General features: G+C 35.7%; 2 protein-coding genes and 3 pseudogenes across 3 annotated transcripts; 2 read left to right on the top strand and 3 right to left on the bottom strand.

Moving 5' to 3' along the window:
- Window positions 1-3,200: 3,200 nt before the first annotated feature.
- On the bottom strand, window positions 3,201-4,957 carry LOC120169804 (annotated as a pseudogene).
- Window positions 4,958-5,755: 798 nt separating this feature from the next.
- Window positions 5,756-8,495, bottom strand: LOC120169591 (annotated as a pseudogene).
- A 3,138-nt stretch (window positions 8,496-11,633) lies between these two features.
- On the top strand, window positions 11,634-16,614 carry LOC120169551 (T-complex protein 1 subunit gamma-like). Its single transcript, XM_039177670.1, has 13 exons — window positions 11,634-11,658; window positions 11,753-11,814; window positions 12,066-12,138; window positions 12,272-12,339; window positions 12,463-12,532; window positions 12,759-12,827; window positions 12,916-12,987; window positions 13,110-13,183; window positions 14,388-15,050; window positions 15,115-15,240; window positions 15,563-15,667; window positions 15,758-15,832; window positions 16,231-16,614. The coding sequence occupies exons 1-13, from the start codon at window positions 11,634-11,636 to the stop codon at window positions 16,417-16,419; spliced, it is 1,671 nt and encodes a 556-aa protein (XP_039033601.1). The 3' UTR covers window positions 16,420-16,614.
- A 422-nt stretch (window positions 16,615-17,036) lies between these two features.
- On the top strand, window positions 17,037-18,344 carry LOC120169652. Of its 2 annotated transcripts, none has more exons than XM_039177756.1 (3): window positions 17,037-17,734; window positions 17,812-17,891; window positions 17,956-18,344. In XM_039177756.1, exons 1-3 carry the CDS (start codon window positions 17,444-17,446, stop codon window positions 17,963-17,965), a joined length of 381 nt encoding a protein of 126 aa, XP_039033687.1. In that variant the 5' UTR covers window positions 17,037-17,443; the 3' UTR covers window positions 17,966-18,344. The 2 variants fall into 2 exon arrangements, with proteins under 2 accessions (XP_039033687.1, XP_039033688.1); XM_039177757.1 differs by having other exon boundaries at window positions 17,041-17,603; window positions 17,684-17,734; window positions 17,812-18,344.
- Window positions 18,345-21,642: 3,298 nt separating this feature from the next.
- LOC120169607 lies at window positions 21,643-24,274 on the bottom strand (annotated as a pseudogene).
- Between the last annotated feature and the right edge of the window lie 3,450 nt (window positions 24,275-27,724).

The following is a 27,724-nucleotide window of genomic DNA, read 5'->3' as shown; positions in this document are numbered from 1 at the left end:
TTTACAATTTATTTTTAAACACTAAAGCCTAGAAGTTAACGACCACCGACTCTTTTGTACTGTGTCAAAAACTAATAATTTAACACGGAAGGAACACATGAATTCATTAATATTATACATATATGGTTTAATATAAAAATAAATATATAAATTAAGGTTAAAATCTACTTATACAATATAATTTATTTTAGTTTTATATAGATATAGTATCATCAGATAAATAAAAATAGATGATTCATATTGATTTTTTATTTTTTTCCAAGTGGAATATTTTTCAAATATCATACTGTTAATCTGAGTCATATATTTTCATTCATCAAATGGTTTTGAATCTGTATAAAACTGAAAATTTTACATTGTATAATCGGATCTCACCCCTATACTATTGAAATTTTCTTTATCGGTCTAAAGAGTTTTTTTTGTTTGTTAAAATATATATTTAATGTTTTTTGGGTAAAACTTTCGAGATAATATTTTCGAACAAATTAATTCACGAGATAATGCACTCCACAAATTAATTGTTCAAATAGGGTGAAATCTACAGTGTTGGCCGTAGGTCGCCATACCATCCGGACAACCTACTAGGTCACCATGTCTTCCCGGCGAGCTATGAGAGAGATTGCATGTGTCATGCATGTTCCAACATGCTGGGCATCCGAGGCCATCCGAGCGAGCTATGTGAGAGCATCCGAGGCCATCCGATCTAGGCCATCCGACCGAGGCCATCCGAGCGAGCTATGCGAGGGCAAGAGGAATCACGCGAGGAGTAGGAGGGAGTGCATGGCGACCTACAAGGTCGCCCAGAGGGCATGGCGACCTACAAGGTCGCCCAGAGGGCATGGCGACCTACAAGGTCGCCCAGAGGGCATGGCGACCTATGCTTGGGGACGTGCATGGCTGGCCACGTAGTAGGTCGTCCGGAATGTATGACGACTTAAACAATTTTTTAAGGATAAACATCTAAAAATATAACGAATACAAATAAAATTATTAATGAATATTTTTTAAACATTAAAAAGTTAATTTTAAATATAATTTAATAATTTTTTTGTATATTAATCCTACGTATTGCACTATTGAGTTCATTAATATCAACTGATTCTTTGCGATTGGCAATCCCCACTCAGTAATAATGGAAATCATTATTTTAATAAATTATTAAATTATTCCATATATTAAATGCTGCATGCAGTATCGTTATTGGCAAAACCCAATTTTTTTTATATATAAACTGTACAGATTCATAATTGTTTGACTTGAAAGTTGAATCTGTTTACCTGAGTTTGCCCCAACAATCTCCACTAACCCCATTTTTTCATGCAAAAAATGGGATCGCTGAGGGATGCCGGCGTTGTTTACAAGCCCGTTGAGCAGATGATTTTGGTCCTTGCAGCAACGAGTCGTGTTTAGAGTCGATAAAGGTTTTCTTTTCAATCAAACCCTTTTCTGTGCACTAATTTATCATCGTTAGTCTTCTCTCTGCTAATGATCTCTTGTTTCGCATCGAAATTCATGCTTGGATTTTCTTTTATTTCAGTGATCAGTACTCTTCCTTGAACAGATTCTCAAATTTTGCTGAAAATGAGAAAGTTGCTTCATTTTAGTTAAATGTGATTTTAGTTGCTGAAAATGAGAAAGTTTCTCATCAACTGTTTTAAGAACTTGTTTTGTTTAGTGATTATAATCAAGAAATTCAAGATGAATTGCAGTTGTTCGTTTCTACTTGTGTTTTACTTACTGCCATAGCACTATAGTAGTTGATCACTTTCTGGTTAATTTTGAGCGCTAAGCTAACAAGCTCAATGCCACATAATAACTCAACTATATTACATGTATTTACAGCATAAGTGTGCCGGCATGTATAGTCAGAGAAACAATGTTACCGGTGTCATCAATGCTATCAAGCCGCCTATCTAATGGATGTCCACAATCAATATGCCTCATCAAGGATGAGGCTCGGTCACGAAGCTCAAATACTCATCCACAACACAAGCAAATATCATGGTGTAGTCTGGGGTCACACACACATTATAGGACCCACACTCTTCTAGTTTACTAACATAGGTTCTTTGAATGAGACCTGGGTCACACTCGCATCAGGACGTACATCCAGTACCCCGAAATTCACCAATTATCTTTAGCATTGATAGCATACATGTAATATCAATACTAACCTATAGAGTATTGATACTTCCTTGATTATTGATACCAATTTAAGCTTTGACATTGTCAAAAATCACTCCAGTATATTTAACAAAGCAGTAATATCAATATTACCCTATGAGTATCGATACTACCTTTACAAAATGCTCATATTTTGCCTCTATTCATCTAGTATCGATATCATTTCATTTTCCATGAAGTGCAAGAAATAGACTCCCTAACAAACTCTCTGAAGATAAAGATAATGATACGTATCTTATGAAACTCCTAAAAACACAAACTCCTCAATACAATCTGCATAATTTGACACGCATACTCATGTCCAACATTTTCACTCTAGCCCGAATAACATGGGTTATGATTGTAGATCCTGCACACTTGCTATGATAATTAATCTTCACTACACATATGCAGGGACCGCCAGATGCAAATTCATAACATATATTTGCCATGGCAGATGTCATAGTTGCTCCAACAACAGGGTAAGCTGTTTTTACACTGCAACAGCTCGCATCTATTTTAATGGAATTCTTTCTCCGAGGCTCTAAAACAAGATTTTCATTGTTACCTTTAGTCTTTCACTTCAACTTCCACCTTCATGACCTAGTCTTAAGTGCCTAAGTTTAATGAGCTTTTTGTTGAAACAGTCGGACTGCATACTCGATGGTCGGATTTTTTTTTTAAAATATATTAGATCAGGTTAAAACTTTTAAAAGATAAAATCGAATCGAGTTGAATTCAGGCGGAGTGTGAAAAAACCTTCTCTTAGAATAGTATAATGACCGAGTAATTACATACTTTTATAATAGTTAGTAATTAATCTGTGCTGGCAAGAATACGTTCGGTGAACTGTTAAGCATTCCATTTTGGAGTGAAAAAAATAGTTTTATTTTGATGGCTAAAATAAGCTAATTAATTAGGAGCATTAATAAATTCGAACAAGGATTGAATTTAATTTCTAACATAATTCTATCTATACATGAAATTGTGAATAATAAGAAAAAGAGGTTACAAATCAACGCACAAACGAAATGAAATCATACGTTTTGGCATTGTGTCTGAACAAAAGACACCGTTTGCTTCTGTAGATCATGAACCACCAACGAATTCTGCTGTTGAACATTGCCGATTATCGACATCCCACTCGAATTCCCCATCGCCAAGCAAATCACACCCGAGCTCGAGTCGGCGATCATGTAGTTTTCCGCCGGTAAATCCAAATCCGCTCCGTCGAAATGGAATATCAATTTGGGTACTTCGACTTGTGTCGAGTCCAACTAGGGATGGCAATGAGTCGGTCGGGTTTTTGGGTCACTCGACCCGACCCGAGAAGAAAGGGTCCTCCACCCGTGACTCGGCCCGACCCGACAAAAGTAAGGTTTCACCGACCCAACCCGAATACATGACTTAGAAACCCGACCCAACCCGACCCGAAATAATAAAAAAAATATATTTTTATTATTAAAAACAGTGACTTAATTAAAAAAAATTATATATAGAGGGGTATTATTGTAATTATCTCTAAATATATAGAGTAAAATTATATATATTTTTCGGGCCGGGTCGAATTTTTTCCACCCTAAACCCGACCCGAACAGTGCATTAAAAACAACCCGACCCGATCAGGTCGGGTCAGAACCCGTCGGGTTCGGGTTGAGTTGCCATCCCTAAGTCCGACTGCAAGTTGATGAAAGGTCAAGCCCTATTGAGCTCGAACGGTCGACGGGAAGCCCCATTGAGAAATGAATTCCTTCTTCAGCACGTTGGAAGCAGCTTGTTCTAGGTACGTGATGGTGGTTCCGGAGTCGATGATTACGCCGCCCGTGCCATCGTCTTGGAGTGCAAAAGTTGATTTCTTGATAGGCAAGGCAGTGCTCCCCACGGTGATGCCTTGGAGTGAAAGGTAGTAGAAAGATGGCTGTGATGGATTACGTATCAATGGTGTGGTTTTCATTGCACCTAATGATTTAGTCCCACTTGCTATTGACCCCATCACAAGTAAGCTCTTTTGTGTCTCATCGATTGAGGTTAAGCAATATGAAAACTCGGGTTCTTTCAGTTGCGAAACTAGGGATAAGGGTCCACGCCCGAGTCCCATGGGCCCGCGCCTTGCGAAATTCCATCGCCCTTGTTGTCTTCTCTGCACCCAAATCCAATTTTCGGGACCGAAACCTTGTCGAACGTGAACGTATCGGTTCCCATGACGCCTTGTATCAAGGAGTAATCACCGTAGGTGTAGAGATACTCGCATCTGTCGCTGTATGTCGATTGTGGTAGTGCGGAGCATAGGTCGCTTGAGCAAGACAACTTGGAGAACGTCGAAGACTTCTCCGGGTAGAAAATCGGGGTCAATTGATCGAAATATTGTGTGCAAGGCTTGCATCGAGTCCATATCAAATTGCTCCCTGTGTCCAAAATCACAGAGTAACTTGTCTATGGCGTCTACCGTGAACCATATCCATAAGAAACTTCCCATTCCCCGCGACGACCGACGCTTGAACCGCGACCAAATCCGTGTTGGCCGCCAATATCATGGAATTCAACTTCTGCATCCTATGGTTCCCACGCTTTATCCCACGTTGCACCCGCTCCCACTTGGTTAAATTCTTGCGTGAATCGACATGCTTGAGCATAACCCTAAACCCATTTCGAAGCTCATCCAAGTCTCTCGATGCTCCACTCGACGTTGAACCATATTAATCAAATATATATATATATATATATATCGAACTAAAGTGGTCTCCATGATAAAGGAGTAATTGTTATTCCTTGTGGACCTGAGTTTAAGCACCATAGATACCAGGGGTTATGAATGATGAATGTCGATAGGTTAAGAGCTATATTTAAACAAATATTGTGTTATACTTACTTCATATTAATCAAAATATGCATGCATATATATAAAACCCATGTTGATTCTAGCAATTATTTTGTGAAGGACTTAAAAAAATTATAATTTGTATGTTGAATTTTGAAAGCAATGGAATTGTAAGAAAATAATGTAAATTACACGTTTAATACTTAAATTATCCGTTTTAACTTGTTTTAGTTACTAAATTTTCAAAAAAATATAACTAACTTTTTTTATTTTAGCATATCACCGTTAAAAACTTTAGTTTCAAAATCTAACGTTATATTTTGAAAAATATAAAAATTTAAGTACTAAAATGAACAAAACTAATAATTTAAGTACTAAATGCGCTAAATTTTTAACTACGGGTATTAAAATGAAATAAATTAAACATTAGGTATAATTAAAAAAAATTAGATATTAGTACGAACCGATAGTTTAAATACTAAATTTGTAATTGGCCGAGAAAATATAGGTTTTGCTTCTTGTCATTTCAGGGGTTTGGTTAACAATCTCATATGGGAGTAGGTTATCCCACTATTTTGACAAATAATCATAATTGCAGTTAATTAATTGATGTATATAGTACTTCTTGTATACATTTTATTATTTTATAATTTAAATTAGTTGGATAATGTACTGTCAGTCAAAAAGTGAAATTTATGAAGATATATATATATATATATATATATGTATGTATGTATAATCATCTTTATTTATTTATTTTTGAAAAATATTTCCATAATCAAGATAGAACGGCATTCATGAACATTTCCATAATCAACCACCTTTCCAATGGAAGGTTAAGGGCTTGGGAATGGACGAAGAACTTTACCTTCGAGTTTTTAGCGACGATATGTCATCTTGCTATGTGATCGGTGTCATCGTGACCGGAGACGCTTAGGTCGGGAAGGTTTGCACTAGTAGAGAACTTAAGCCACCTTTTTCTCTCAACGTACTTAAGACCATGTTGCATTACGATGCCAATAATGACAGCCACGAGGCTAATCGCTGCAACTTTGAACGAAGAAAGAGCCAACACAACACACATCAATATGGTTGGAGGAATGCACATAAGGATTGACCCGACCGTCCCGACAGGTATTTTGTAAGGTCGCGATGCGGCCGGATATTTCATCCTTAACCGCACAAATGCTATGAACTCCAACATCATGCCGAAACAATACAAGAAGTTCTCTGCAGCTATAATCTCTTGAAAGCTCAACCACGACAACAATAGAACGCCTGAAGCTGAAAATAAGATCCCGATTAGAGGAGTTCCGTAGCGAGACCTCTTGCTAAAGACCTTTGGTAGCATCCCGCGCTCCGCCATTCCCAGAAGTTGGAAGGAGTCACTACTCATCTCAGCCACAAACATCCCCATATTTGACATTGCTGCAGCTGCTTGGATCCACCATCTCAACCAAACTCCACCGATAATTTTAGCAATGTCGGAGAAATAACCATCGCTCCATGACTCGCGATCAAGGGGAAGGGCCCCTGTACCAACTAATAGTGGAAAGAAATACCCGAGAACCACCAAGATCAAAGCATAAAACAAGGCCTTCGGGAGAGTTTTCTTCGGGTTCTCTACCTCTCCAGCGAGCGTACTGATTGAGTCCCAATAGTTTAGATTCCAAAAGAGTGTATTCAAATATAAATTCCAATCGACATGATGAATGTTTACGACAAACCATCTTGAAGGCTCTAATTTCGGAATCGACACAAACCCCATGACCACAAAGGGGAGGAGAGAAAACCCCGAGAAGCACAGCAACCCATCCAACAATGGTTAAACCCCTATAGTTCATATATGTGAGCGCTAAAGTCAAAGCAATCACAGCGAAGACCTAGGTAAACCACCTCCTAAAGCAGGGATTCCAGACTTTAAATAGTCGAGAAACAATACCGGATATAAAGCATTATCGATGACACCACTCAGCCATTTCATCCAGCCTTGCTGAAACCCCCAATAGGGACCTAATGCCGCCGAAACCCACACAACATAACCACCATTTTCGGGGAACATAGTGCTCATCTCAGCAGTAATTAATGCTTCTGGAATGCTCCAAATGAATGGAAACACCAAAAATCCGAGAAGAGCAAGAAATGGTCCAGCTGCATTGACACTGTCCTCAACCACGAACGGGCCTCCAGAAACCTCATAGAAGATCAGGAAAATAAGTGGTAAAATGGATACTTTCTTAAAGTTATCCGACGTGGGAGTTGGCACTTCACCGATAGTAACGTATTCAGCACCATCAAGCCGCCCCATTGCAACAGAAGCTCCCGTGTTTGAGGTGTGTCTCAAATTCTGCACAAAGAATTCAAGTTCTCAGCAAAACAGCAATTTGGTTTATTCCTTGTTTCGAAAAGCACAAAGAGGAAAAATTGGAAGAAATACTAGAATATATACACTTCATGCAAATCCATCATAACAATGAAGGTAAATAAATAGCTTACAAGCATTCTGAAAGTATATGAAATGCCAAAAATAAAATTTCCTCCACGATAGCCAAAGCTCAGCTGCATATTGCAATACGAAACGAAAGAATTTCAAACCGAGATGGATCAGCTGCAACTTTCATGAACTTAAAGAATAAACATGAACCGTGTGTGGAGATACTTCAATCACAGAAACTCATTGCTTAAAATGTAGAACACAGAGTTTCCATTGGGGGGAAAAAGTACATATAACTTTCCCCGCAGCTTCCGATTGAAAGAAAGAGTAATCTTCGAAGAAGAAGAAAAATACTCGAAGAACATAAAATTGAAATTTTATTTACTTAGATAAGGAGATGAATGATTCTATTCTTTATATGCATATGCAGAAGAATCATGTTGGTATCATAGTTAAAATTATAGCCATCCACTCATTTATAACCAGTTTTCATAAGCTTGATTCTATTGCTTATTATTATCACTCCATAGCAATTTCTGAGGAATCAAAAAGGAAAAAACACAAGATAAAAGCAAGCAAGAAAACCATATAAGCCAAACAAACCACTGGAAACCAGGCAGGGCAGAGGCAGGCAGATTACCTCATCGTATACGGAATCCAGATGTTTAGCATCGCCGACAGTCGGCGATACCGAAACAGGCTGATCCGGTGGAGCTGCGCAGTCACCGGCAGTCGGCGATACCGAAACAGGCTGATTCGATGGAGCTACGCGGTCACCCGCAGTCGGCGACACCGAAACCAGCTGATTCGGTGGAGCTACACAGTCACCAGCTGGTTGGCCTGAAGTTTTCGGGTCACCGGAAACCTCCCTAACAGCTTCTGCCATGCCAAGATCAGATCAAATTCAATCCAAATCAAAGCAGCAAGTAAACAAAAAACTGTCCTCAACTTTATCTACTAAAGATCCAAACTCAACAAAACTGAACATATACACAGAAAGATATGATTTTTTACTATTCAATTGGAGGTAATTGAGAAAGGGTTTGCACAGTTTTCAAAATGGTTTCTTCATTAACCACAGAAATAGCAAAGCCAGCGATGACTGTAGGCGACTTAAAAGGGCTTGTTGACATGACAATTCGAGGAAGTAAACGACTTTCATCATATTATCCATGTGGCCATAATACAAACAAATTAAATATAAATAGAAAGTCAGCAAATTGTGCTAAAGAGGCGATTTTATCGAAAAATCACCTTAACATAAAATAATTATGTGTTAAATTGTCAAATTTTATTGATATAGTACCTTTTTGATAAGACACGAATCATTATTCGTATTTTTGTTAAATTTTATCCGAGTTAACGTCACGTCATAAAAAACGCGGATGACTGGTGCCACTTAAGGATGAGCACATATCACCATCCGCATCTTAATATTTTAAAAATTAAAAAAATAAAATTATAAGAACTAACATTTTAATTTAATACATATTAGTTTCATGAGTTGAAGAGTTTAATATGGTTAAATTATATAGGTATATTGAAGTGTTTATGTTATGTTTCTTAATAATATAAGATAAAAATTAAAAATTATATTTTTAATACTTAATAAATATGTCAATCAATACTTAATAAATAAAAATAATAATAATATATGAACAATTTCTTTTTACGTAAATTTTACTTTATATTCTTAATATTTCTAATTAAAGATAACGTAAATAAATATAAATATGTCCATAAAGAAATACATATTTTTTAACTTTTAACTCACATTGTCAAGAAAAATAACATAAACACTCCAATATGTATATATGAGCTAATCTCATTAAGTTCAACTCATGGAACTAATATGTATTTAAAATGCTAAGGTTGAAAGGTGATTCGTGTCTGCTCTTATGTGGCACCAATTCAATTAAGGTGTAGATGGTCATCTGCACCTTTTATGATGTGACGTAAATTCAGATGAAATTCGTGCTTTATCGAAAAAAGATGTTATATAAATAAAATTTAACAAAATAATATCTGACATGTAAATATTTCATGTAAGGGTGATTTTTTTTGTGATAAATTCCAAAGAATTTAAAGAAAAGCACCAGGGAATTATTAAAATAATAATACCCGAGTGGAGCAACGCTTTGAATTTGGGTTGGGTTTGCGAGAAAATGGGGGAAAAAACGGCGACTGAATTTTGAAAGATCGATGAAAGAGAAGAGTGGGGAGTGAGTTGCCGTCGTTGCCGGTGACTCGATCACTCGACTCAGCGCCGTAAAATGCTCTCCGTTCGGACTCAGTGTCAACGTTGTTGTTATTAGCTGACAATTTGCCGTCCAAGCTATTTGGCAGCTTTACTCTTTTCACTTTTTATTACTGTTTTTTCATTTTGGGGAATTATCACTTTTGATCCTCCTATTTTTATATTTTAAGTGAAAGGTTCTCATGTTTTCAACATTTAAATTTGGTAGGTAGCGAGATTAATGGCAATTTTATATTAAAATCCCCAAATAAATAATTATTTAAAGAAATAGATTTCTCCCGTAATTATTTGGAAGAATAATCTTAAATTGTCCACATTGAACAACCTCGTAGCTTGCAAACCGCGTGTTAAGTTTTACACCCTTCAACATGCGAGATACATATGATGTAGACACACTTTTTAGGTAAATCAATAAAATAATTGAATAAAATGACCTCGTGCATTGAGAAGGGCGATTGCGAAGGGCGAGGTAACTTTTATGATAAAAAAAATATCACGAGATTTATGGGGAATTCGCGGCTTGCAAAGCGCAGAGTTCTTTCGAATTCAGCAGCCTAATTTGAAACGTGTAAATTAAATAAATATAATAAATAAATATAATAATAATAATTAATAATAATATTAATTATTAAATATAATAAATAATTATAATATATAAATATAGTAATTAAAATAAATATTTTATAAAAAATTATAATATATTTTGTAAATTTTGAAATAATAAAAAATTATATGCGTAAAATATTAAATATTATAATTATAATATATTTTGAAATTTAAAAGATAAAATCTGATAGCAATCTCGCGTATTGCAAATCGCGAGATACTGAGAACGGAATAAACTCCGAGTGTTTTCAACGTAACTCGCATCTTGTAGGATGCGAGTTGCATGAAGTGAATGAGGTAAATATAAATGTTTTTATATATGAATATTTATTAATATTTTATTTTTTTTAAATTAAGTAGTTATATTATTTTATTAAATTTTTGAAGTGATTTTCTCGTGCGCATATATTACGAGTTATTTGGGGGATTTTAATGTCAGATAAATCCCGAAATAAGGTTCATCTGATGTGATTGAATAATTTGCAAAATTTGAGTGATTCAATAAATATAAGTTGGGGTGTCAGCATTTTTGTTCCGGCAACTTTGTAGAGCCGTAGATCAGACAAAAATGTCATTGGAGGGTGTTTATTGTTTTTACAATCATGGACCTGGATCAGAATGTCATTTTTATGCTAGATCCTTAAAACTCACGTTTCATATGAATTTTTGTTACTTAAGAGGAAAAAAATATTTTTTATCTAATTTTTATAATAATACTAACAAATAATACAATTCTATTTTTTTTACTTTCTCTTCTATTTCACTCACCGAAACGTCGTCATTTTGGAGTATATTTGAGTTTTTCAAAACGATGTTGTTTTTATGTTTGTGCCACATCATAATGTCGTTAAATAGTCAACGACGTAGTGAACAAAATTATTCAATATGTAAAGTTCAGTGAGCAAATTGATTAAATTAAAAGTTAGGTGAGGAAAATAGGAGAGAAGATAAAGTTTAGCGAGGAACGTTATAATTTAACTATTTTAATCATTTAACTATTTTTTTAAAATTATATATAATGTTACATTTTAATTCTATTTTAATCTGTCTTTCACTAAAAAAAATAATGGTGATGTTGAGATTTATCGTAATATTATTGATAAAACAAGCGAATAGAAAAGTAATTGGGCCTATCCAAAGAAGAAGAAAACAAATGAAGCCCATAAATGGCAGGAACCTCATTTTTTTTAAATCTTCCATTGGTTCCCATACAAAACAAGCGAAGAGAAAAAACTGGAGGGAGAAAAGGTCCATCGTTTTAGTAGGGTTTTTCAGTGGAAGAAGAAGAAACCCTTTTTTTAGATTAGTCTGCTTCAACACCTTTTAAGTTCTAATACCAAAAACAATCATAAATCATGCACGCCCCAGTTCTCGTCCTGAGTAAGTTTCTTTTCTTTTCTTTTGATGCATTTTTTAATCCCAAATGGGCCTTTTAGATTCAATTTGTTCCTAAAAATATAATTGAAATACGCAGAGGATTCGTTGAAGCGGGAGTCGGGGACTAAGGTTCACCATGCTAATATCCAAGCCTCCAAGGTAATCATTTTCTTTCAATTTTTTTAAATTTATTCCGGTTTTACTTTCTCTGTATTAATCTATAGCGTGATTGCTGGATAAAGCTGCTTAAATTTTAAAAGAATGTAAACCCAGTTTTTGTTTCTGAGTTCTGATCTGAGGACTTTTATATATATATCTAAGAAGGCAGGATTCAACATGCTTTGGGTATTCCATATGATTTCCATTTGTTGTTGTCTGTTCAATGCTCACTGAACAAAATTATTTTACAGGCTGTTGCTGACATTATTCGAACAACATTGGGTCCTCGATCCATGTTGAAAATGCTCCTTGATGCTTCTGGAGGTAATCCTTTTTTCACTTCTATTTATATTTCCAGTGCAGATGTTTTGGAATCAACAAAAACATTTTATTACCCTTCGAATGCGATTTTGTTGAGCTGGTATAAATATTGTTGTATGGTTTTGGTTTCTACCAGGTATTGTCGTTACTAATGATGGAAATGCCATCCTACGTGAGTTAGATATTGCACACCCAGCAGCAAAGGCATGATATTCCACCATGCATCTCTATTTGATTTGCTTTTAGCATGTGAATGCTTCCCCACCCCCAGAAAAAAATTGTCTTATTTTCTTTCATTCGTATCTTTTTTGTTGTTTATCGTGGCAGTCAATGATTGAATTGAGCCGAACGCAAGATGAAGAAGTTGGAGATGGAACGACATCTGTCATTGTTCTTGGTATATATTTTTTTACGCAGCAGAATGCTGTTTATGTGCTTTGATACTTTTGCATACATTAGTTTATTGTTCAATTATATTCTCATCTATAAGATCTTTTCTTGTGATCAATGGATTTTTATTGCTTAGCTTATTTGGTGTTCAATTGCCTTCGGTTGGATGTTTAATCGACATGTCGAGATTTAATTACCTTTAGTACTTACATTTGGTGTACTCTTTGGTGCAGCTGGTGAGTTGCTTCATGTCGCAGAAGCCTTTATCGAAAAAAATTATCATCCTACGGTTATCTGTCGAGGTAATGCAACTTAGAACTGATGCTAGATTCTTAGCATCTGCTTTTGAATCATTACTTAGCATTTGATGATGAACCATTTCATTTGCAGCATACAATAAGGCTTTGGAGGATGCTATTGCTGTGCTTGACAATATTGCAATGACTATTGATGTGAAACACCGTATGTTTCTCCTGGGCAGCTTTTATAATCATAAAACAATTTTTTTAATCTTTTATCCCCATGTATTTGCATCGTTATCATCTATGGATCATCATATTTTTTCTTTTATATTTGAATGGCAGGTTCAACGGTGTTGGGACTTGTGAAGAGCTGCATAGGAACAAAGTTCACCAGTCAATTTGGGGATCTGATTGCCGTTAGTGTTCTTTTAATCAAAACTTTTTTTATGGGAAATTTTATTATAGATTCATTAGCATATGCCAATGAGCTAGATTAGTAGATACCTTTATTGTTTTTCCTTTTTGCAACTGGCATATGTTAGAATAGTCATCTAACCATTTGAGTATTTGATTGTTTAGCAGTTTGCTCAAATTTGAATATGAACAGATCTGGTTCCTCATCTTTACTTCCAAATAATTAATATTGCGTCAATCAGCAAGCATTAGGGGGAAAAGACATTTGAAATATGTGTGTTACAGAAGGAATTAGGGAACATTTGAAATCATAAATCAAGCAACTATAGTAATTTGCTTTGGGTATTTGAATATCTGAGATGGTTCTCTATGTATTGGCCTATATTTTACTAAAATATTCAGACTCGTGCATTTGGATGAAAAGTGTACAGAAATGGTATACTCAGACATTTTTTTGTCCAGTTTGTGTATCGTGTTTTTCACATGACCCTGCAATCTCCTATTTTTGTCTCAGTTCACTTTCTTCATTTTGGTGTTTGGTCTGGCTCGCATGAAAGACCGAGTTTGTATAATCACTGCCCATGTTAGACATGTTTAACACACCAGAATTTATGTCTTATTGACATGGGAATGGTGCCAATATCTTGTTTTTTCTAGCTGAAAATACAAAGTTTGTTCCTATATTTTGATTGAACCAACAAAAAAAAGTATCTTTAGGCATTTAATTAAGCCATTCTTGGTGTGTCTTACCATTAGTACAGACACTTCTAGTGAATTTTCAACAGAAGATGAACCGGAACCTTTACTTCAGATGTCTTTGTTTTTACATTTATCTTTCATTTTCCATGCTTTTTAAATTTGTGTGCCTGCTATTAGATTGCAACTTTGATGCAATGCATTTAGCGATTGAAACTGTCTGATGGTGAGCCTAATCTACTTAGCGCCGTATTTGTGAAAAGACACTCTACTGATACAACAGGGGCAAGACTGTGCTAGCTTATGCAATAATGTTCCGTAACTCTTTGTGTCTCTTACTTTTTCTTTGTAGCTCAGATTTTCTCTTTTGTAGTTGTATAAATTCTGTGCAAAGAACTTTTATTCCTTCTAAGATCATCTGTTTTTATTTTAAATGAAAAGCTAGAAATGAGTTCTTGTGTTCCATATAATTTTAATTAATTTATATTGCTACTTAATTTTAACTTCCAGGATTTGGCAATTGATGCAACTCAAACAGTTGGAGTTGACGTTGGCCAAGGGCTGAGAGAAGTTGATATTAAGAAGTACATTAAAGTAGAGAAGGTACCGGGCAGCCAGTTGGAAGATTCTAAGGTCCTCAAGGGAGTGATGATCAATAAAGATGTAGTTGCTCCCGGCAAAATGAAACGAAAGATCTTAAATCCACGTATTATTCTTCTTGATTGTCCCCTTGAGTATAAGAAAGGGGAGAACCAAACAAATGCAGAGCTGGTTAAGGAAGAAGATTGGGAAGTCCTTTTGAAAATGGAAGAAGAATACATCGAGAACCTTTGCCTGCAGATTCTGAAATTCAAACCAGACTTGGTGATTACAGAAAAAGGACTTAGTGATTTGGCATGCCATTATCTTAGTAAGGCTGGTGTCAGTGCAATTAGGAGGGTGAGAAAGACGGACAACAACAGAATTGCAAAGTCGTCTGGAGCTGTTATTGTGAATCGTCCTGATGAATTGCAGGAGTCCGATGTCGGTACTGGAGCTGGGCTATTTGAAGTTAAAAAAATGGGTGATGAGTTCTTTGCTTTCATTATTGATTGCAAAGATCCTAAAGCTTGTACGGTTCTCTTAAGGGGTGCTAGCAAGGATCTCCTGAACGAGGTGGAGAGAAATCTGCAGGTAAGTAAAATATGCTGCTTCTATCTATTATGGAATAAAGTTCTGAAGCTTGTTTCAATTACAGGATGCCATGTCCGTTTCAAGAAACATAATCAAGAATCCGAAGCTTGTTCCAGGTGGTGGTGCTACAGAATTAACTGTTTCTGCCGCCTTGAAACAGAAGAGTTCATCTGTTGAAGGCATAGAAAAGGTGTTTGATGCTTCATGCGTAACTTAATTCAATCTAGGAATTATTTGATCCTGAATGCTAAGTGCTAACCTTTCTCAACATTCAAATACATATCGGCAGCTTTAGAAATATAGTTTTTATAATTTCATTGTTTTTTTAGCTGCCAGAAGATTTAGTGTTGAAGGCATGGAAAAGTTGCTTGATGCTTGCTTAACTGACTTTGATATGCTAACATTTCTTGACATTTGAATGTATACTTACCAATGCTTTTAGATATTTAGTTTTTGGTAATATGCTGATATTTGAGTTGCTAGTGTGCTTATTTTCATTGGTTGCGTACCAGTGGCCGTATGAAGCAGCTGCTCTTGCTTTTGAAGCCATACCACGTACTTTGGCGCAGAATTGTGGAGTTAATGTGATACGAACCATGACTGCTCTGCAAGGAAAGGTATGGATGTTTCTAGAGTTCAGTGCAGTTATACGCTTTTGACAATACCCTGAACTTTACGGTTTTCTTTTTCTGAAATTGTGATTGTAGCATGCAAATGGTGAAAATGCATGGATTGGCATAGATGGGAACACTGGTGCCATTACTGACATGAAAGACCAAAAGGTATGATGAAATTTGCACTTTTTCTATTAGTACAGTGTTAGTCCTCAAATTTTCACCATAATTTCACTTTTCTACCTGAATTTTTCACCCTAAACTTTGATTGTGTGTAACAATTATGATCCACTTTTCAAGATGTTAATAAGGTGGATGAAATTGTCCACTTCAGATACATGAAAGACATCTAAGACCCTTTTATAGTGAAAATGGTGGTTTTTCTTTTATTAAAAATGAATTGTTAAGCAAAATCACACCCGTGTCTAAGACCTTTGGACATAAGTGTGAAGATATGGTTATGGTCTTGTAAATTAAAGTAGGCTTGATGGATGCCTCCATTGTATCCCTCGAACTTTGTAGATTGTTGTTGTCTTGTTGAATGAATTTTTAAAAACATGTGTCAGATTTGGGATGCATACAACGTGAAGGCGCAAACTTTCAAGACGGCCATAGAAGCTGCATGCATGCTTCTACGAATCGACGACATTGTAAGCGGGATTAAGAAGAAACAGGCTCCTGGAGCGGGCCAAGCTTCGAAACCCAAGGTCGAGACTGAAGCAGATGCAGACGGTGAACAAATTCTTCCCGATTGAAGGTGACTAACCACTTAAACTAGCCCTCTGCATATTCAAAGTGTTTGATGAAATGATGGGTTTGTTTTGTTTTGTTTTGTTTTAGATGTTTTAAGGGATTTTGTTGAGCATCTTTTGCCTGTGTTTTTGGAATTTTCTATCTGTGATGATGTTTGTAGATTGTTGTGGGATTAAAACAAAAAGTAACTTTTTGATGGAGGCAGATTGAAATTTTTTTGTTATAATAAAATAGATATTGAATTTTTTTTGCTCTTATTTATGGTCTATTCCATCTCATTTATGAAATAATTGAGATTCAATGTAACATTATTCACTTTTTACATAAATCTCTTAGTTTCTTTGTAACGTTTTCGAATTCCACAGTAACTCCTTTCACTTTGGATTACTTTTAAATATTTGGCAATATTTATGTTAATGTATTGATTAATTTCTAAAGGTATCACACTTATGTTGCATTTAAAGAGATTAGTGATATATTTGGATATTATGAATTAACTTTGTTTGAAAAGTCAAGTGAAAGGTAGGACGAGTATAATTTTAATCTTATGAATCACATAATGAGATGATTTTGAACTTCATATCAATAATAAATTAGTGATCTCTCTGACACCTTCAAACCGGAGCATGGCATTTATCAAGGCCATCCCCTCTCGTCTTATCTATTTGTTCTAACAATGGAACGCATGAGCTACAGCATTGTTGATTCTGTTAATAAGAACATCTAAGCTTTTTGCTTTGTTAAGGGTGGCATCCCTCCCCACCATTTGTTCTTCGCCGACGACCTGAGTTTGTATGTTAGAGCGGACATCCCCAATGCGGATGTCATCAACTCAATCCTTGCAGTCTCCTATGGACTCCTATCATTCTCCATGTGGTTCTTGGTTTTATCCTGGCTGTTTGCTCCTTTCCTTTTGAATCCGTTGGGATTCGAATGGCAGAAGACAGTAGAAGATTGGGAATATTGGTCAAAGTGGATTAGCTGCAGGGGTGGCATCGGAGTTTCCTAGGTTAAGAGTTGGGAATCATGGTGGGAGGAAGAACAGGAGCACCTGCGACACACCGGGCTCATGGGACGTCTTGTGGAGATCATTCTTTTGCTTCGCTTCTTCATCTACCAGTAAGGAATTGTGTATCATCTAAACATGACCACCACCAGCAGGCAAGGTATTCGGTAGAGCCTAGCGGTGAGAATTGCTCTCTAAACTTAATGATCTCACCTGTCTTCTTAAGCAAGAAACCCTTTTTCAAATGTGCCTGGTTTCAGGTTTATGGTCTTTCCTGGCTGGTCATTGTAGCCGTGTTGGTTATTCTAAAGGTGAGACTAAAAACTCGAAAAAACCCAGAATCCCCCCCTCAGTAATAGTCCTCTAACGAACCGGTGCACACTCGCAGATCATGTCGATGAGTCGAATGAAGTTCAGCGCGGATTTCCAACTGATGTTCAGACTCCTTAAGCTACTAATGTTCATCGGGTGAGTAGTGGTCATCACAATGCTGTTTTATTTCCTCGATCTAACCGTGTCAGACATCTTCCAGAGCCTACTAGCGTTCATACCGACTGGGTGGGCGCTTCTGCTGATATCGCAAGCGTGCCGGATATCGGTGAAGGGAATCGGGATGGGGGAATCGGTGAAGGCACTGGCAAGAGGGTACGAATACATGATGGGAGTGTTGCTGTTTGCACTGACAGTGATATTGGCATGGTTCCCGTTCGTATCGGAATTCCAGACGAGGCTGCTCTTCAACCAATCCTTCGGCAGAGGCCTTCAAATTCAACGTATTCTGGCTGGTAGCAAGAAGCATGCCTAAACAAAAAAAAGAAAAGGAAAATAAAACCCAAGTGAAGGTGCATTGAAGACGAAGATGCCACTAGGATGAACCAACAACTCTCAAATTTATTTAGTGGTTTCGAATCTTGTAGAGCAAGAAAGCAAGTGGATAGTGTTTATTTTTCGATTCAATCACCCTTGATGTAGTATTCATGCTGCATCTATGCTTCGTTAATAAATTTCAGTTTCTTCTTTTTTTTCAAAGTTTCTTCTCTTAACCATTAGGGTAAACTGATGATATTTTATATTGGCTTAATACCAAAATAAGTGTCTAAACTACATTGTTTTCTCCAAATAAGTGTCTAAACTACATTGTTTTCTCTAAATAAGTGCCTAAACTATTTTTTGACTCATTTCAGTGTCTAAAGTTACTAACGTTACTCATTTAGGTGCTCGTACCATCAACGGTGTTAATTTTTCTGTTAAGTGACACGTGTCACAATTGGTAGTTTTAAAAAATTTATTTAAAATTAAAAAAAAAATTAAAATTACATATTTTTTTTAAAAAGAAAAACATTTTGAAATATCCCAAAAACTTTAAAACCTTCATTTCAACCCCTAAACCTACGTTGGCCGCCCTTTGCCGTCAACGAAACACCACCAGATCTCACCTTCTCCTGGAGACTAAAACCTCCCATGAAATCGTGACTGATCGACGTTTTTATCCCGCAAACCCTAGGATGAAAATTGTCATCACACGCAATTCCGACGACCAATCGACGACAACTACAGTGGCGTATGACTAGAGGATGGCATAAACTACATCAACAACAGTGGTCGTGGTCGGAAAGGGTGGCAGTGGTAGATTAAGGTTATGATTTGGGATTTTGTGGTTGTTTTATAATATAAGAAAAGTTAGTGTTTTTTATAAATATAATAATATTTTTAACATCTTTCTTAAAAAATAAGTTTCAAAATCACCATATTGTGACACGTGTCACTTAACGGGAAAATTAACGTCGTTGACAGCCTGGGCACCTAAATATGTAACGTTTGTAACGTTAGACACCTAGATGACTCAAAAAATTAGAAAAAACGGTATAGTTTGGGCACTTATTTTAATATTAATCCCTTTATATTTCATAGTTGAAAATGAAAGTTAAGATAGTAAATTTCATAGTTATTTAAAGATAATTACCGTAATATAGTACTAATACATGAGAAATAATAGGTAAATAGTAAATTGCATGCTTACTCACTGAACTTTATTCTCTCTTATTTCACTCACCTTATTTTTATTTTTTTTTAATTTTTTAATTTACTCACTAAACTTTAGACTTATAATATTTTTGGAAGCGTAATGGGCACTCGGTAAAATTAATAACTCAAACTATTATTAATATGAACCAAAATACGATACAAGAACTCGAACACGACATTAACTACGGTTAGTTTACAAATACAAACTCAAGCTTTGCTAAGCTACACAAACTCTCGGTTTTCTATTTCTTTCACTCGTACATTTTTGTATATTACTTGTATGCCAAATACACATATTTATAGTATGCTAAACCGTCTCATTAAATCCTCTAAAAGCTTCCACTTCAACTTTGTGTTGTTCACGTGATTAATTTTTTTCATTACTTTATCCACAAAAGTTTTCAGCAACAGTGCTTCCAAATCAATACAATTTGCAATTGTCAGACGTTCTTTGTTGCTACCGTAAGCAATTTTCCCATGTGCTTTCTCTAAATAATTCTTTCTTTACCGCCTTAATCATGTGGTTTAGTGTGATGCCACATTGATTCTTAACCAAGCTTTGCCACCTTTGACTTTTCAAAGTCATTTATCCATCGTTGGTCGTCGATAGGGTTGTACGAACGGAGGACTTTGTCGCCTCTGCTCCATTCCGAAAGGCTGGCTAAGGCTTTCACATTGTTGTGACTCCGCTTGATGACTGAAATGGATTCCGGAGTCGATGTGCTCGCTCAATATGGCAAGAATTTCCCGTCCTGCACATTGCCGAAGGGATCGGAGTTGATGGAGAAACCAAGTAGGAAGTGGAAATCAATGTCGTCTTTGATCGGAACGGGGTCGAGTTTCACGGGTGCGCCCGTGGCACCAATGTACTCCATCAACACTTTGTCATCTGAAATGAATTTAGAACATGCTGCATGGAAACCAACGACAGTATGCCAATTGTGTGTATATATATGATGAAATTAGATACAACAAAATTGGTGTGAGAAGAAGAGAATAGCAGAAACTTGAACATGTTGTAGGGTTGATTGAGAAAGGGAAGTTCACTGTTAATTAGCTGTTATATAAGTCAATTTAGGTAGAAATCTACTAGAAAACTAAAATAGGAAAAACGAGGTTGATCCTTGTGACCTGTGACAGCGTAGATGCTCAGGCCAGCGCTACTTATTTTTCTAGGAAACTTCATATTTCTAGTCGGCCTCTTATAAATTTATTATTATTTAGCCTGTTATGGGTAGAGATGAGCACGGACACAAACTCAACGTGTTTGGATTTGACCTAGTTTTATTGAGTTTTTTTTTTACAAAATTTAGATTCGATCTATAACCATCTTACCTCAATTTACTTCACATATAATATGTTATGATCATGATATAACTAATATATTCAAATATAGATGTAGTGTTTATCCATTCTTGGAGTAAATCGAGACATGTTGTATAACGTGTAATATTGTATGATTTTAAAAATTACATATTTAATGTACGAATTTATATCGTTATTGAGTCATTTTGATGTAATGTGTTTTTATTGAATAGTTTATTAAAATGTATAAGGTAATATCTATTTAAAGATAACTCTCAATTTCTTGTTATTGAACGTTTATATCTCTCACATTTATGGTATTCAAACTCTGATCCTAAAAAATTAACAATAATTCTTTTATCACTTAAACAACTTAACGCAAATAGATGATTCGTGCAAATAGAATAAACAGGTGACACTAAGAATTGGGCAACAATCCCTTAGCTTAGACAATTATGCAACTTAGTATGATTTACGACTCCCCCCATTGCCGCTTTGTGCATTAAGTCAAGAAAAGCAATTACCCAACATCAAAGTGTCACCCTTCCTCAACGTTATTTTCATGGGTAAACTACAGATTTAGAATTTAAACTATAAATTTTGATCCGTTTTAATAGCAGAGTAATAAAATGAAACAAAACCTAAACTTTAAGTATGATTTTAAAAACATAAAAGTTTAAGTACTAAAATAAATTAAAAATAATAATTTAAATATTAAACGCGTAATTTACCCTATTATCATACATCATAGGGTCACTACCTCCATCAATGCATTCATTTGCTTTGCCCAACTACCTCCATCAATGCATTCATTTGCTTTGCCCAACTCCCAATTTGTTCAACCATGTGACGTTGACTTACAACACACTTCAATATTTGTATAACCTAAGCTTTTGATTAATCTATATCATGAGCCTTTCTGCCTAAAAAATCTGCTTCTTTTCCTATAAAGAATTCTTATTACTTTAACATAACAATCACCATGATTCTTGATAATATTAATGGGGGAAAAATATCAAGATCATGTTGGGATCCACTGATCACCTTGAATGAAATTGTCCACGGAGTAGGTATATACATGTTGTGCTGGTATCTGGCTGCTCCATGGAACTCTGGCCGACACGTTCGAACCCGGTCCGGAGTTCCGATATTCTCCGTAGAAGAGTGTGTTCAGCGCAAAGTCACCGTTCCATGGCATCCATCCGTCCGGCGAAATAAGAGGTCCCATGACACAATTTATGTAAGCCGTCCTCGAATATTCCTTCCATGGCCTTCCCAGGAAGTTCCTGTGCACTTTAGGGTTGGCGAAGTAGTTTCATGTATTCATTGGTGCCGTTGAGCAAGCAGTTTTGGAAAACGAGACCGGTCGATTCAGCAGGATCGGTTCTTCCGTGAGCCGTGACCGCATTGGTCTCTCCTTTTTCGGGATTTAACTGCCGGGGAACGACCAGAATGTCACATTCTTGGAAAACCGCAGCGGAGTTTCCGAAGATGAAGTCGACGTTCCCTGAATTCGACACTTCTTGTAGAACTGACGGAGAGAGTGAGCGTAGAGAGTGTCTTGATTGCCTATGAATTCGCAGTTCTCAATGATGGAAAGATCGCTATCCGATCGGAAGGCTACCGCTTGGTGCGCATCAGGGCCTGCCGTGTTGGCGAATGTGAGGCCACTGGCCATAAATCCATCCCCAAGAATTCCTGCAAATATTTAAGAGTTGGTCTAGTATTCTACTTAAATATTTTAGGATGCAACAAACCCCAAAATTTAACTCGATCGAATCATCTATAACATATAGTATCCAGTATATCTGGATTTTGAGACTGCCAATCCTATATGAAATAATCGTATATAGAATTGTTTTACCGTTTTAAATTGGATTTAACGCTTGCTGTTGACTAGATTTGACCGACAAGATCCTAATAATATTTTATATTGATTTTCTATTTGGATACCATTCATTTAATATTCTAAATTATTTGATAATAAAATATAAATATTATTTGATTTAAATAATATTTTATAATATATAATATATATATATATTTATTATTTTATATGTTATTATATATAGTATATAAGTCGAAAGTTTCTATTTAAACTTTGACTAATATTTAAAAATTAATCTATTAATTTTAAAAATTCAAGCTGTATGAAATTTATAAAATTACAATTCAAAATTAATTAAAAGTCAAAATTTTCAAATAGAATAGAGTAAAAAAAATTAAACATTCTAGTCAAGTTAATTTCACCCTAATCCTTTATGTCGGCAAAGTTAAAATAAGAAACTCACCGACGGTGGCAGAATCATAGGTGGTCATTCCGGGCTGACCCGCATTTAGAGAACCCGTAATTACGGTTTTACCAATCCCTTCCCCCAAAAACACCACGTTTCTCTTCCGCAACGGAACCCTCACCGTTTCCTCGTACACACCTTCCTTTATCAGTATCACGAACCGCCGCGTCGCCTCCGTATTATCCGGCGCCACGTTCACCGCCTCCTGTACCGTCTTGTAACACCCGCCGCTTCCGGTTTTACACACCGTCGCGTCCGGCTTCAACCCGGCCGGGACTCCCCCGCCGGAAACCAGCGCCGTTGACCCGCCCGACCCTTTCTCGTAGAATCCGTCCCGTTCCGTCTCGGGTGGGACCCAGGAGTCCAGGTCGTCGCCGTAATTATCGTAAGCGACCATCATGCTCAACGCGTTGCTGGTGTGCTGCGTCAGGGAGTCCAGGAACGCCAGCGTGTCGTTCACCAACCGGGTGTCGTTGACGTACGTGAGCGCTCCCCGGCAGTCGGACTGGTAGCAAAGCGCGGCGCTCATCCACGCACGCGCGTCCTTGATCTCTTGGCGCGTCAGGCCGTCGACGGTGGAGTTAATGCGGTGATCCGAGTTGGAAAGGAGCTCGAGGCAGATCGTGGCGATGTTTGTCCTGTTGAGATTCCCCTTGGAGGAGTCGAGGATGGATTCGACCATCGATTGTCCGTTTTTGAGGTTCTGGGAAGACACAGAAATGGCGGATTGGATGATTTGGAGGGAAGTTGGGTTCGGAGGGAGGGAAGAGGATCGAGTCAAAGCCGTCTCACACAGTTGCTGGAAACGAGTGGATCGGCAAGCAAGGCGAATTTGGGAGGCGTTCTGGTGGAGGTGGTGGCGATGGGAGGCGGAGAGGGTGAAGAAAAGGGTTAGAGTGAGAACGGAAAGGAATAGAAACACAGACATTGAGATTAATAGGAGGATAAACTTGGGTTTTCGAAGAAAGTTTTTGGAAGGTGAAGATGAGGCCATGGTTATTGGTTTGGTATTTTTTATAATTCCATGTGATGTTGATTAGGAATTTTGAAAATCGGTGGAAGGAAATGAAAACCCAAAGAAAAGTGAGCTGGAGACTGGAGTAATGTGGGGAATGTTTGGTAGAATTTTCCCAGAAAATGAAGATGGAAATGTAAAGTGTGTCATTTTAGTTACTGCAGATTCATTCAGTAGATTCTGTTTGGGGGGAAAGAAAATTAGGGAAGGAGATGAATATAGCAAGGGACTCGCGATAATGTTTTTTTCACTTTTCCTACTCATCATTATGTGGAAAGTATACAAATAATTGTCTTTTAAATAATATTAAAGATTATAAGATAATATTTATTTAATTTTGTTAATATAATGACATACATATTAAATATATTAATTATTTAAATTTGAAAATTAAAAAGAAAATAATATTTTATTTATTAAAATCATTTAATGGATTTATATATAAATAATTATTAAATTATATTAGATTGTTTTTAAAAAATAACACTCATTTTAAGTTATGATCATTTAATATATATATATATATATATATAATATATATATTAAATATTATTTTAGAGACTTCGAATCATGTGCGTAGTATGTGTATAATTAGTAATTAAAAATATTTTAAACAAATATTAATATTTTAATCAAGGGTTAATTACATTAATGATTTCTTTTCTTTTTGGCTTGTCTCGGTATGACCATAAATTTTTAAAAAAGTAGTTTTGGTCACTTAAGTTATTGATTATTAATTTTGATAAGTGGATCGTGGACTCCTGTTAGTATGCTGATGTGGCATGCTAGTTAAAATGGATAAATTTTAACTTCACCTCAAGATTTTAGATAAACTATTAATTTAACCTTAAAATTTTACTGATCAATGTTCACTAAGCATTGTTGCATCAATCTCCGTTAACAGCGATCTATGAAATCGAAATTTTTTCCAACTGCCCTTTTCATCTCCTAAGCATAAATATGACCTTTATTCAATAAAAAAAGTTGTCCTAAACTCTCAAAATTAACAATAAACCCTTTGAATTGAATCCTTACCCTTCGACCTCTTATTCTATTTTTTTTTTTGGTTAATATGAGAAAATATAAGATAATATGTTCAAAAATAACTATCGATCATTTGACATTGAATACTCATGCTCATGTCATTTTTGGTGCACGAATATAAAATCTCAAAAAATAATAACAATTTTACTACCGAGATCACTTGATTCGTGTCTTATTCTAACAGTTGGATGAAGCTTGTTTTGAAGTGTATATATATACAAGAAATAATAAAATGGGCCTATGAGTCCAATTCCAAATTCACTTCACCCAACTCCTGGTTTAAATATCCAACTCAAAAAGGATCCAAATGATTTAGCCCAAACATATTTGTTTTCAAAATGTTCAAATATAATCAAAATTCTTAAAATACTCCTGTGTCGTATTCTTTCTCTTTTTATTTTTGTTTAGTCGACAGTGACACCAATCTTAGTATTGGTTGCCGACCTCCGGTGATTTTATTTTTCTTATTCTTTATGTCTACACTCACAACTAACTTTTATGTTGTTCGCCATTTAAGATATTGATAATTTAACATTTATGAATTATATTTAAAAGATTCTATCATTCCCTCCTACTAATGTTAATTTAACTCAATTATCCAATTACAAAGCCTAATATGATTAGGGCAAAAGTATCATGCCAATGAAAAATAGGGTAAACTATGTGGATAGTCCCCTATGTTCAGGGTTTGACCGACTTTGATCATCAATTTAAAAATTAAGGGGAAGTGATCCCTAACGTTACCGGTCTATTTGATTTTAGTCCTTTAGATATTAATTTTCGTTAACCCTCTGTTGTTTAAGTCCATAACATGGCTGAGGGATTAAATAGAATGAGAGTTAACGGCTGAGAGACTAAAATTGAACGGATCGATAATGTTAGGGACTAAAATCGAATGAAACTATAAATTTAGAGAACATTCTCCCTTAATTTTTAAATTGGTGACCAAAGTCTGTAAGGGACTATCTGCATAGTTTACCCCAAAAACAAGTATTTTAAACATTACTATTCGAAGGATTGATCCTTCTGTAATGAACCTTGAAATATTATGTAAAATTTGTTCAGAATATTTTTTAGTCAATAACGTACATACACTACAAATGTAACTACTTAAATTTAAATCTTCTAAAAAAGTAATATTTTTTTTAATTATTGAGACTACTCAATGAATTCAACGAAATATTCTTTTTTGGTGAAGTGTACTCGATGAATGAATTCTTCTTTGATCTCCATCAATCAAAATGTATTGATCATGCCGCATACATCGTCTTTTATCCAGAGAAAGTGTCATGTTGTAATTGTATCATTAATTTTTTAATGACGAGGAACCAAAACGAAACAAAAAAGTAAACGTTAATTTACTAATTTAGATACTAAACGTGTAGTTTACCCTAAAATTAAGAGGTAAATACTTGTGTTGAAAAGTAAAAACAAGACTTTGAGGGTTCCCAATGGTAAAAGAAAACGAGGTTTGCAGGATACTATTTTGGAGCCGACAGGTGAGGTGTTACTTTTTACTCTCTTGATTTTATTTCTTTGACGTACCAATTCAACTTTTCTGTGCCCTTACCGAGTCATGGGCGTGGGGTCTTAAATTTCAGAACCCAAAAGTTGAAGGACGCACATTTAGTTTTCAATCTAATCATATTTCATTCCCGATTCAACTTTCTCAGTTCCATGCACAATGAATATTGAAACAACAAGAACCATAACATCCTCAACTCTTCTCATTTCGTTTCTTAGAGAATGAATGTAGGGTTCTAGTGCTAATAAATAGGGTAAATTACGCGTTCAATACCTAAACTATTAGTTTTGATCCGTTCTAGTACCTAAACTTCATTTTCCAAAATCATACCTAAAGTTTAGTTTTTGTTTTTTTAGTACCCTCGTTAAAAATTGAACGTTAAGTTTTGAAAATTTTGAAAGTTTAGGTACTAAATCGGACCAAACTGAGAGTTTAGGTACTAAACGCGTTAAGTTTTAACGGTGGGGGTGCTAAAATGAAATGAAAACTAAATGTTGGTATGATTTTGAAAAAATGAAAGTTTAAGTACTAAAAATATCAAAACTAATAGTTTAGGTACTAAATATGTAGTTACTCAATAAATATAGGATAAACTATATCAGATACCACTAAACTTTGGTTTTAACTTCAGTTTGCTATTGAGCTATTAAGTTTAACGACATGATGATGTAAACAAATCTTTCGTCATTGTGATGATATGGACAAATTGACGTCGTTCTAATGAGGGCTATTGATACCTAGAATGCCGTCAATTTATGCATTGAAATTTAGGGGTGTATCGATTTTGCACTAAACTTTTAAACAATTTCATTTTAGCACTATACTTTTCGATCGTCGTCAACAACCAATCACCTCGTTAGAGATCATATTTCACGGTAAGATAATACTGAACATTCACATTTACTCCTTTTTCTTCTCCTAAGATTGATTTTCCATGAAACCCAATCAGAATCAACGAAATTCTTTTACAAGTTCACAACTACAATCTTTTATGATTGTTCGTTAGGCTAGTTTTGAAGTATATGTTGTTTGTCTTCTCGCATAATGATTCTCACCATTTGGATTTTCTAATAAACACCACAAATCCCCCAAA

The sequence above is a fragment of the Hibiscus syriacus genome, unplaced genomic scaffold, assembly GCF_006381635.1.
Source record: "Hibiscus syriacus cultivar Baekdansim isolate YM2019G1 unplaced genomic scaffold, ASM638163v2 tig00111769_pilon, whole genome shotgun sequence".
In the NCBI taxonomy this organism is placed as follows: Eukaryota; Viridiplantae; Streptophyta; class Magnoliopsida; order Malvales; family Malvaceae; genus Hibiscus; species Hibiscus syriacus.
This window is presented reverse-complemented; position numbering and strand designations above follow the sequence as displayed.